The following is a 12,535-nucleotide window of genomic DNA, read 5'->3' on the forward strand; positions in this document are numbered from 1 at the left end:
AAGGAGTTAGATTGTTCCTATTTGTTTACTTATTCCAAAAGTATAGGAATCCTATTCTTGGAGGTTAAGTATTATACCGTATCTATGTGTATATAAATAGCCTAGTAGAGAACCTAGAAAAAACACACCAAAAATTCTTCTTTCTCTCTAGGGTTTATATGTTTTTCTCCCATACGATAATATATAAATCACTTATTTTTTCTGAGACTAACCTCGTTAATTAAATTCTCGTCTCTTTTCTTCTCTAGTTTGTGTTCTTTGCAATATTTAGAATACAATTGTCTAGATGCGCAAATCGCTTCCGCAGGGTTTTAGCGCAGCAAAAAGTCCACAAGTTAAACTTAAGTCGTGCGATCTAAATTTAACTGCTAACGCTTTTCTTTTCAACTGTGACCTTCTATTAGGGGACCCAATTGAGATAAGGGAGTTTGATGCCTTTAGCCTGGCTTATTGTACTCCCAGATTGAATGAACTGCTTCCATTAGTTGGTGGTGCAAAAAGAGTCGATACGGGTGAACTTGTTGTTTTACTCATCATTATGCATGTTTCCCCATTTCATAACTGGAGCATTATGGACAAATATTAAAACAAGCACATCCTACAGAAATTGCCCTAAGTTAGCATTATCGAGTGCAAATTCCTATTGATATCTGACCAATTTTTGTTGTGAACACATAAATCATGATAAATCCACGTGTTCACAAACAATGTTCGCATACACTCTATATCATAAATTATGCGTTGTATGCGTAAGGGGAGGTGATTATATCGATTCATCGTCTCAGAGCCTTCGGGATCGTCATTGTCTAGTCGTATATTATCACTTATAATGCTCATATAATAGAGTAAATAGAGATCGAAGTATAAATGTAAAGTGCATGATGTAAAACGCTGAATGTAAAGTGCTGAAATGTAAATAAGACAAAGATTTATGTGGTTCAGCACTAAGGCCTACAAAGATAGTCGAATGACTTTAAAGTGTACATAGGTCAGCGGAAATAAGGGATTTACTTACTCTTCCTATTTCTCTCTCCTATGTTCTCCTCTAATTGTTATGGATTGGTCGACCCCTTCTCTCTTAGTGGATAGGGGTATTTATAGGGTTACAACGTGGGGTCCACTTCTGAAGGCCGTTATAATCTTATCGTCTTGTGCTTTGTGTCAATACCGCAGATAACTTCGTCTTCTACGATGCCCCCAGCGTTCCATACTTGATGACGAAGAGTTGTCATCGTGTCTTCCATAGGTTGGTCGACATGTATACTGCTCAGGGCGTTTACTGCGGGTGGTTGGGTCGTCTGTACGCGCCAGACAGACGTCCTCTGCTCCTGTCATATCCGTGTCAGTCGGATTAACCCCAGCCAATGATCTTGGATCTTTCTTGAGATGGGATAAAGTAAGTCTTTGGATGTTGTTCAGTGCTTTGCAATGGCATTATATTTCGGTACTCCTGATTCTTCGCCATTGGATCTGTTGGATGAGGGCCTTTCCCTGAGGAGACACGTCTCACACCTTGATGCCCCGGATTCTATGTCTTCCACATGTTTCTCCATAGACACGTGACGGATGATGAAATATGTACACACATTTGTTGTACTATATAAACAAGTAAGCTCAAGCTTTCCTTGCATACACCGGATTTGTTACATCGCACATCACATCTATAGTATCAATGGATCACTACTTTGCTTAAAGTTATAACGAGTCCAAGTTATTTATAAGAATCTAGTAGAAAAACGTATTGTTAACTTATGGATCACCAAAAATAGGAAAGGGCAATTTAAGAAAGTGACCAGCTTCAGCACACCTAATTAATAAACCAGCCAAAAATTTTAATCATTTTATAAACTGGCCTTTCTGGTAGATATAACATGTGGACCCACCAAAGTGGTCAACCACGTTGATTTAGTCAAGAAATTACCACTGTATCCTTACCAATTTGTCATTCTACTCTTCTTCCTTTCTCCGCCTCCTAATAACTCTTCCCATTTTCTATCTGTGATTTTCTTTATCGGCAGTGAATACTTGCTATGTAATCAACTAATCGTTCCTTTCAAACTACGAAGAAAAAACCACTGACTCTACTACTATGGATAGAAGCAGCGGTAACGAGACCGAGACAGCAAAATGGATTTCTCTTGGAGGATCAATAAATCAAATCCGTGACTATTCCTTTGAATTCCATCAATTTGGGATGATGGGTTCGTATTAATTCATCTTTGGATTGTTTGTTTGAGCTTAAATTCATCAGTTAAGTTTCTGAATGTTAAATTTGGGGGTTTCTTGACAAATTTGGGGTTTTGATTTCTGAAATTGATTTGAAGTTAAGATGGAGAAGAAAATTGGATACACATACAATCTGAAATGTTGATATGAAATATTGGGAAGAAAAACTGGAGTGCTTAATCAATTGGTATGAATGTATGGGAATTTTGCTGAGCTTCGAAGAATGTGTTAGTGCTTGATCAATTGGTAGTTCTAGGCAAAGTTATGGCTGAAATTCAAGCAGAAAAGAATAGAGGACTGAGATAGGTTGTCTGCCGGTGATATGAACGCTACCAAATCCAATTAGACCCCAAAATTTCATGAGATTTTTCTCCATCCGACAGGGTAGGAGCAACATCAATTCTTCCATCCTTTTTACCAAGTAAAACCAACCCATTCTCACCTGATTCAAACTGATGCTTTGTTATTGGTTATTCATAGTGAATTTGGTTTATGGTTGATGAACATTTAGTGTTTGTGATTGTTTAGGAAATTGAGTTTGTGTTAGATATGAATTCAATATAGGAAACGAGATACGGAAAATTTTAAGAATCAATCACACATCTAACCCATGGTTACCGGTTTCACACACTGAACATGTATGTAAAAATGACTAAGTGATGTTCTTCACTTGGTTTGAGTCGCTGAGTTGGCTCAAAAACGACTCCTTAAACTAACTCGACCTAGTCAATCTATAAGAGGGGTGTAAATGATTTTTACTAAGAGGGATAACTGACACGCAGGCATCTAACTGATATTACCCGTTTTTCATAAAACGGGAAGGAAAAAGTCAATGTCGGCCATTTTATATAACCATTTAAAAAAACGGTCACTTTTTTTAATTATGAATCAAAAAGCTGGCCACTTTATTAAAAAGCCCAATAAAAAAAGAGAAGATAAATAACAAGTAGGAAACAAAACAAAAACAAAAATAATGTACTGTTCACCAACTTATAAGTGGGTCTCTGAAGTCCTAACTCGTTTTGATTCTCTTTTTCTATTGGCAACTCCTGTCCTGGCATTGATTTCCCCATATGGACTCCTTCGGAAACAGATGATGAGTTACGCCAAAAAGGATTTTTCATCTTCCCCATGGGGCAGTTTCATCGAAAACTTCACAAGTGTCTAAGTACCGCAGGGTGGACCCTCGAAACATTTGGCTTATATGTTGTCATTATGATCTCTGTTGCGGCAATGAGTTCAAAGTGTTAAAAGCACAGAGGCTTCATCGTTTGTCTCGAAATGCGTGGCGAGGGTCAGCACAGATAAGGTGGTATCCTCGTGATCTTGTCAGTGTCAACAGGCCATTTACTTTACTCCCTCCCTCAGTCCCAACATTAAGTGACCTATTTGGTTTTTAATTTTGTCCCATCACTAAATGATCTATATCACTAAACAAGAAGATATTTCTAAAATTACCCTTTTAATTAATTATAAGAAATATGCATAATTTGATAGGCATGTTTATATCCGTTACGTAGGTGTTTTAAAATGCTTTTCAATGGTATAAAGTTTGCGAACATCCATGGTGTAGTTTGAGAGATAAATCATTTCAAAATTTCATTAATTATTATCCATAAGGATATAATTGTAAAAAATGATTAAAAATCTCTTTTTCCTTGCTTGTCTTAAAATTTGTGCAAACTTCAACTATCATTTAATAGTGGGCGGAAGGAATATTATTTATTTATTTATTTTACGCAACAAAGAACAAAATATTTTCCTCAAGACTCGTAGGTATACCCTAGAAAATCCAGAGTTGATTGACCACTTGCCTCTCATTTTGTTTGTTTTGGATCTTTCTATTGCTCGCTCGACTTTAAATTCTCAATTTCCAATTTATCTTTCCTTTTGGTTTATAAATGGTAATACCTCCCTTTTTGAAAAGAAGTTACTACTCCCTCCGTTCTTTTTTAATAGGTTGATTTCTATAAATAAATGTTTCAAAAAAATAGGATGATTTCCTAATTGGGAAAGCCAAATGTTACTTTAATTTTCTGGGATCACTTTTTTCTTAACTTCTTTTGATGACAAGTGTCATGTGGACCATTTCACTTTACTTCTTTTGCTGACAAGTGTCATGGGGACCATTTCACTTCACTTCTTTTATTGACAAGTGTCATGGAGACCACTTTCAATGATTAGTTCTCTTAATTTCCTTAAATTTTTCTAAAAACAAAACCAGCCTATTAAAAAGGAATGGATGGAGTATTATCTTTTGATTTTAGTCTATTTTTTATTAAAAAAGTGACGGTAACTCTTTTTCGGAAACGTAGAGAGTAACTTTTAGTGATGTTTTAGCGGGGGAGATTTAAATTTGAAGTATTAGCATGTGTTTACATGGAAACAAAGATGCACGATGACATTATCAAGGTTTCACTCTTTTTAAAAACAACAACATTGTAATCCTTTTCTTGTGATATCTCAACCAAGGTTTACATTTTTGTTTTTGTAATACACCATTGACTATCCAATGATAGTACTAGTACTTGGTTGGCTAGTCGCTTAGCATCATCTGTCAAAGGCTTTCTACTTGGCAAAAATCTTGATCCTCATGCCTGCATTGCAATGTCCTGGAATGCCACAGATGAAGTAGTTATATCCTTTTCTCAGTGAATACATATCATTTCCTGTCCACGACGCGTTCATTGATTCTGTTTTAGTAGCCTCACAACTATTGTATCCCGCAATACTTACGCGAACAGTGTTGTGCACCGTAGCAGGGTACTTGAAAACTGCAAATCACAAACCGTACACAAAAGAAGTTAGCTTTGGAAGTATAATTACCGCGGATAGGAAAAATTGCAAGACATTGAATAGGAAAAATCACCAACTATATCTCCTGCACCGAAGGACCTCTTGAAAGCCCAAGAATCATAGTGCTCGAGAAATCCCCATGGACCCAAATCACCTGCAATGTAGAAGCTCTTCGCAGCATTGCTAATGGAGACTGATGACATTCCAACAAGGATGAGGCTGATTATAAAAAACTTGCTTACTAATGGTGTTCTCAAGGCGCCCATATCGGTCTATATCTATTGTACTACGTATTTTGGATAGATAGATGCTAGATGCTTATGAAGTGTTCATGAAAGAGATTCTATTTATAGGAGACATTTTACTAATATAATATTTAAAAAAATAACAATTTAAGAATAATATAGGCTAAGTTGGCCTAGTTGCTTGCTATAACAATGACGATATAAAACTGATTAAACTAATGCAATTGGTAGCTCGTAAACTGCACTAAGCACTTACAAATTTGCTGCATTTGGTATTTTAATCACCATGAGCCGTGTGCCGTGCGCTTCATACAGTTGACAGAGTAATGCTATCTCATTGTCACGTTATTAGGGGAATCTCAGCATTTTGATTGGTTCAATTTCATTTTTTCGCGTGTGGATAAGGCTCAAGCGCTCTAGTATCGACGACAATGGTTATGGGAACCATCGAGTGGTATGATGATGGATTCCCACCTCCTTCCGCCAGGATAGGTTGGGGGTCCCTATGATAGCAAATCCTAGTCATAAGTGTGTCAAGAGACCACTGCAAGTCCTAAGTAATAAGAAGATAATCATGCTTGTTATCCAGAGGTGTAAAACGTATTGGTCCGGTACAGCCCGGTCCACGATGTCACGTGCTTAGCGTGTTGCGTGCGGTGCCAGAAATTCAGACGTGTTGTGCTGTGCTAAATAGCATGTCGTGTTGTGCTATGCCAGAAAAATAAATGTATTGTGTCGTGTTGTGCTGTCTAGCACACTTATTTTATATTTTCCAGAATAAATATTTTGAGATATTTTAGTTTGTACATGTATTATTACAGAATAAATTAGCATAACGAAGATAAAATTTTAGAAATTGGCTACCAATGACTCTTTTGGGAAATATGCATCAAATGTGATGTATTGTGTAGTATTTTACGCATGACGTGGCATGCTTTCTTCGCGTGCCGTGTTGTGTTGTGTCGTGTGTTGTGCTGTGCTGATATGCCTATTTGTATGGCACAACACAACACATTAGACAAACGTGTTGTGCCCGTGCTGGGCCGATCACGTCTTGTCCTATGTTGTGCTCAAATTTTAACGTGTTGTGTTGTGTCGTGCCATAAACGTACCGGCCCATCCCAATTTACACCTCTATTGTTATCGATTAACTCTGATGTAACAAAAAATAGGCAACAATTGATATTATTATGGATTAACAATTCTTGATGTTCTACCTGATACAAGAAGATGGTCCCTACATTGTTTTGGTATTTTTAGTGTTAAATCACTTTATTCTAAGCCAATACCAGACCTTGGCATCGAGAACTTTCCTCATACTTTTGTTCGGAATAAGTCTGTCCCTCCAAAAATCAACTTCCTAGTCTGGTGCCTAATTCATGGGAAGCTTAATGCTATTGATACCATGCAGAACAAAGGTATCGACATTTACAATTCTCGTGTCCTATGTGGAGATGACATGGAATTGCAAGACCACATTTTCCTTCACTGTAAAATAGCGCAAAAAATTTGGTCTTCGGTTATACCTAACAGCTGTTGGTCATGGGTAGTTCCAATGAGCATGAGGATGCTTGCTCTGGACTGGAATCATGTACACTTCTCCTCAAGCTCAGGAAACTACATTTGGAGTCTCATCCCGGCTGCCATAGTCTATACAATTTAGACGGGACGTAACAATCGAATTTTTGAGAAGAATCACAATTTCAAAGCAGAGTTGAATTCAAGTATCGAAGTGAAGTCTTTGACATCAGCTTGGACTAGCGCAACAGAAAATAGAGTACATTTGAACATTACAAGTTCTGTACTCAATAACTGGGAAGCACTTTCTGTTTGATTTTCATGTAATTTTTGCTTCCTTTTAATATACCACTAGTAGACCCCCTGTACATTCTACTTTTTCCAACATATCTTCTCTTCTTATAAAAAAATTTGGTATTATGGATTAACTCTCAAATCTTTCACAAGCAAAAGACAATTAAGCAAATCACCTGACAAATGCAAGATAACTACATATTGGATGTTTTAGATAAACGTCACATTTTGTTTCCCACGAGTCACCATTGACGTTTATAGAAGATATCATTTGGTTGGTGATGAATACATATCTTTAACATACATAAATTCCCTTTAAGTAGTGAGGAATTGATTTTCAAGCATCACATCTTATGTTTTTGATTATTCTCTTGGTATCATTAGAATTATTTTTGTTCTTATTCTTCTATGTGTTGTTGGTTGAAACCTTAATTATATGGTTAATTAAAAGGCTTCAATGTATCCTGAAGATATTATTTCACATGCTTATTTTTACTCGCTAATTTATTTTTTTATATGAAATTGATAATTAACTCTACCCCACCTTATATATACTCTAAATAATATTGGTTTAGTAATACAAAGACCAATTTAGATTAGGTGTCATCCTGATGATCCTGATTAAAGTGTGGGTTATTTTCTGTCAATTTTATGTTTAGGATTGCATAGTTACATAGAGTGGAAATGTTTGCCGATAATAAATTATCAAATCTGCTAACTAATTTAGAAGACATAGCCTTAAAATTGACAAACTTTTGTTGGTTGTTTCCATGATTAGAAGTGTTTTTGAATCTCTTCTCTTTAGCTTTTGCACACTCCAATTAGTAATAGAAGAACAATTGGGGTCACTTTCGAATTCGATATATATGGTGTCCACTCAGTTCTGTTGTCCATTGGAAAGTGGTTTCAAACCCATTTATTTCTAGAAGTTCTTTTGCATTCTATCGTGAATATTCGTCCCTAGCTTCTTTGTAATTGATTGGAAATGGTTGAAATGATTATCTAAAAGAATCTCCATAGAGCCTTGAAGTCGGAAGTCCAATAATCTTGTTATAGGTCGTTCGAATACCCGATCAGAAGTAGCTTTTTAACCTTTTTAAGTCAAAAGGTTGTGTTTCATCCTTCTTTTAGCTTAATTTTTCAACACTCCAAATATGCTCAACAACTATATGAAACAATGTTCCTTATTTATTTTTTTAAATGATTATATATCTGTTTGTACCGTTTATAAAATAAACGAAAAACCCGTTAATCAAGCCCGCCTTACCCGTTAAACAAGATTCCAAAAGTTTCCATATATCTTATTGCACAAGTTGCTTTCATGTTAAGTTTATATCAGAATTAGGGTATATATAAACTATGAATACATGTATCCTAAACCATAAGATGACATGAAATTCTAGGTTAGCTAACCATACAAGATTAGTATAATCCTTGTATTAATATAATATCTCTCCCAACGGGATTCCTCCGTGGATGTAGACATCACTTGCCAAACCACATAAATTTTTGTCTCCTTTATTTTTCTTCAATTCGTTTCTTAACCCTAATTTCACATCATCGTCACCAATCTATCTTGTTTTGTGCCTAAAAGTATTTTTTGGTATAAATATATTGGCGCCAACTAAGGGGATTTGTGTAAAATAATCATGTTTTTCCATTGAGAAAAGTGTGGATGAGATCATGCACGCTACCATGCAAAAATCAGCAGGGAAAGAAAAGAAAAATTGAAAAAAATTAGGGTTCTTACGAAAGTGTTGCAAACAGTTGCAGAAACCGCGGCGATAACAGATAAAGAAAGTGTGGTGAAATTCTCAGTAACAATAACAAAAAATAACTATTACAGAAAGTTGCGAGAGATCCTTCTTCATCTAGCCAATCTCAACCGTCAGATCTACGATCCAGTTTAACTAGGCTCAACTAATCAAACGTGGACACATGTCCCCAGCCATATATGATCCAACTCGGTTCAGCTATCGATTTTGTTTTTGTCTAACCGCTACACAACTGGTCCAACTCGGTCTAGACCGTTTGGGTCATACCAGTTGCCACATCAGCGACAAGATCCAATCAGCAACTGAAACGTCAGCACCGCTCGGGTGCCATGTCAGCGAAAACAGCTGCCACATCAACAGATTCCGCCCAGTCAATGGACATCGTGTCAGCGACGGTTCTGCCACGTCAGCAATTATGGTTTGATCATCAACTGCCATGTCAGAATTCAGGTAATCACCGCCACGTCAGCATGCTTTTTCATGGCCGCATCAGTGCCAGCACGCGCAGTTCGTAAAATCTTGTTTCGTCAATAACTTCTTCGTTTCTTGTCCGATTGTAGACATTTTTGGATCGTTGGATTCATCTTTCGAAGACCTACGAGATAGAGATGAAAATTATATGTTCGAGAAACTTTTATATGTATTAGGAGCGATAACATGATCGAGTTTGAGGCTCGTGATCAACAACATGATCGAGTTCAAAGTTCATTGGAGTAGTTGCATCAGGTCCGTCAACAACATGATCCATTGAAGATATTGCAGATGAGGATTTCTCAGAACCTTCAACGTTTATCCTTACATCACTTCGCAAGCACTTAAAGCCTCACCTTGCACTTGAATACTTAAGCCTTTCTTTTATCATCCCACGCATAAAATCTCACCTTGCACACGAGTATAAAGACTTACACTGATGCAAGAACAAAGTCTCGTCTCCACCACGATCCCAACGTCCGATGTTGGTCCAAAGAATCATACTCAACACAAGCAACAACCAGCCTGCCCGAGCAGTGAGCGCTACAACCTAGTTACTTGCGAGCAAAAATCCTTGCCACAGCCGCAAGCACACTACATTCCACTTAAGACTCGACTAGATCTCGAGCATCACAAGTCCACCACGTGGAAAAAAGTCTCGCGTAACACGTGAGCAAATTTCATTGCATGTTATCACAGTTAGGGGCGTCTTTACTATATTTCTGCAAACGATTGGGTGAGCTACGTTTTACCACAACAATGTCAACTCACGATTGTGGCTAGTTACGTCATCGATGGTCGACGCATAAAGAAAACAAACTTCTTAACCCCCAACAAGTTGGAAGTTAATAGGGGGCGATGTTTGTACCGTCTATAAACTAAACGGAAAACTCGTTAATCAATCCCGCATTGCTCGTTAAAGAAGATTCCACATATCTTGTTTCCCAAGTTGCTTGCATATCAAGTTTATATCAGAATAGGGTATACATAAACTATAAATACATGTATCCTAAACCCTAAGAATACATGGAGTTCTAGGTTAGATAACCATACAAGTTTATTGCAATCCTCGTATCAATACAACATCTCTCCCAACGGGATTTTTCCGTGGATGTAGGCATCATTTGCCGAACCACGTTAATTCTTGTCTCTTTTATTTTTCTTCAATTCGTTTCCCAACCCTAATTTCACATCATCATCGCCAATCAATCTTGTTTTGTGCCTAAAAGTAATTATTGGTACAAACAATATTGTTTGTTTTTTGGAATCAAATGTTTTTAGTTTACTATGGAACTAAAATCGATCCCAGGAAATAACCTTTTAGTTTTCGAATCTATGCCAAATTTTCATAGTTATATATCATAACTACCAAAAAATTTATTGTTATTGTCGTGGTCCGAGCACTCACTTTAACTTGCTCATATAAGCACGTTGCAGTAGATTCCCCTTTCAAAAATTTCTTTTCCTTCTCGCTCTGTTTACGCTCATCCCCTCTCTTAAGCTTGGGGTATTTGCTAAGTTTGTTATATCGATCATGATTTTTTTTCCAAGATTTATCCTGAGATAATATAAGATGGTAATTAAGTTGTTATTCTCTCTATCATTGGGATATATACTAGGAAACCAGGTACCCTGTTTTATCTTGGTCGGTGTAGATGCGCTGTTAGAGAAAGACTAGAAATCAGTACCTTGTAATAAGATATTATAATATTAGACTATATCCACGTTCAAGATTCTACTTTCATAGAAAAAACTGAGACGATTTCCATTCATTTAAGGAGTGATTCAAGGGGTTGGCAGGATATGAACCATGTTAGTATAGGTTCACATAAATCTGTACCATATTTTCTTTATTTACTTATTTTTTTCTTCCGAATCTTTTTCCTTCTGAAGGCCAGGCCTAGTCCCCTTCTTGTACGTTTTTTATTCTTTGTACGAATTAAATCTTCTTTGAGGAAAAAAGAAAACAAAAAGGGATATGAACTTAAATCAAGTCCTGGGCGCCAATATCATTTGGAGCCCTGAAATTTACTTTTGTGCCAAATCATTTGGCACTTTAACGCCATTATATTTTTATTTTAGATGCTATAATCTAATAGTTCTGCAATCTACGCTCAATCACTGAGTGCTTCGATCTTCAAATATTAAAATCTAACGACTCCTATCTTTTGTGTAAAACTATTAGACATTTCCCTGATTCAGTCTTGAATTACCATAAAAGTTAGTCCCTTAATATCAGGTCGATGTGGCATAACTTTAATCTGAAATTATGAATCAAGATAAGAGTCGGTCTTATGTTCCACATAAGATCGTATAGAATTATGTTGCGAGAAAAATCAGATCCGTTTTTGGAACTCAAGATAGGTTAAATTTAGGCTTAGTTTGGTAATGCTGCAGATTTTGTTAAAGTGCTTTTCTGTTGTGCTGTGCTGTGTAAAAATAATATTTAAATGTGTGGTAAACCATATACTAAAAACTAAAATTGATTAAGAAAATTATCAGATTGTGTTATGTAAAAGATAGGTTCACTTCTTGTAGTTGTAACAAAATGACAAAACAAACATAATCTTTTAGTATAGTTTTATTTTAAGGATTTAAACATAATTAGATATTTAAATATTTATATATATATATATATATATATATATTGAATAACTATTTTGTATTATAGATATAATTTGGGATTAAAAAAAATATATATTTGAGATTAAAAAAAATCATAATAAGTAAAAATTTTATTTAATATTGGCTCTTATTTTTATCAAAATAGTATATAAAATATAATTTAAAATTGAAAATAATAGTCTCTAAAGAATGTGATATAGATTTATAATTATAATCTTTAAAGAATATGATATGAATAGAATAAGAAATTGATTATGAAAGATTTAAGGGAAATTTTAGTCATTTATAGAATATAGTAGCGATATAAAAGAAAAATCATGCATTAAAATTAGGTGGGACCAAAGCTTATGCTTTTACAGCTTTTAAAACCTAGCTAAATTGGGGCCTATGCCACTTAATTGGGGCCTATGGATTTCTTCATCCATCCAATAGAGAATGATAAGGGGCGTCTAAATATTGTAAAAATACTAAACTAACCCTTAAAGAAACCTTAATTATTCTAACACAAATACAAATACGAAATCATAACTTAATTAACAAATACAAAACTCATTAATCAAAACTCAATTTATTTTTCAATTTCCA

General features: G+C 35.6%; 1 protein-coding gene across 1 annotated transcript; it reads right to left on the bottom strand.

Moving 5' to 3' along the window:
• Window positions 1-4,606: 4,606 nt before the first annotated feature.
• LOC113293676 (basic blue protein-like) lies at window positions 4,607-5,326 on the bottom strand. Its single transcript, XM_026542234.1, has 2 exons — window positions 5,096-5,326; window positions 4,607-5,000 (listed from the first exon to the last, which is right to left on the bottom strand). The coding sequence occupies exons 1-2, from the start codon at window positions 5,286-5,288 to the stop codon at window positions 4,795-4,797; spliced, it is 399 nt and encodes a 132-aa protein (XP_026398019.1). The 5' UTR covers window positions 5,289-5,326; the 3' UTR covers window positions 4,607-4,794.
• Between the last annotated feature and the right edge of the window lie 7,209 nt (window positions 5,327-12,535).

This window comes from Papaver somniferum, chromosome 7 (genome assembly GCF_003573695.1).
Source record: "Papaver somniferum cultivar HN1 chromosome 7, ASM357369v1, whole genome shotgun sequence".
NCBI lineage: Eukaryota > Viridiplantae > Streptophyta > Magnoliopsida > Ranunculales > Papaveraceae > Papaver > Papaver somniferum.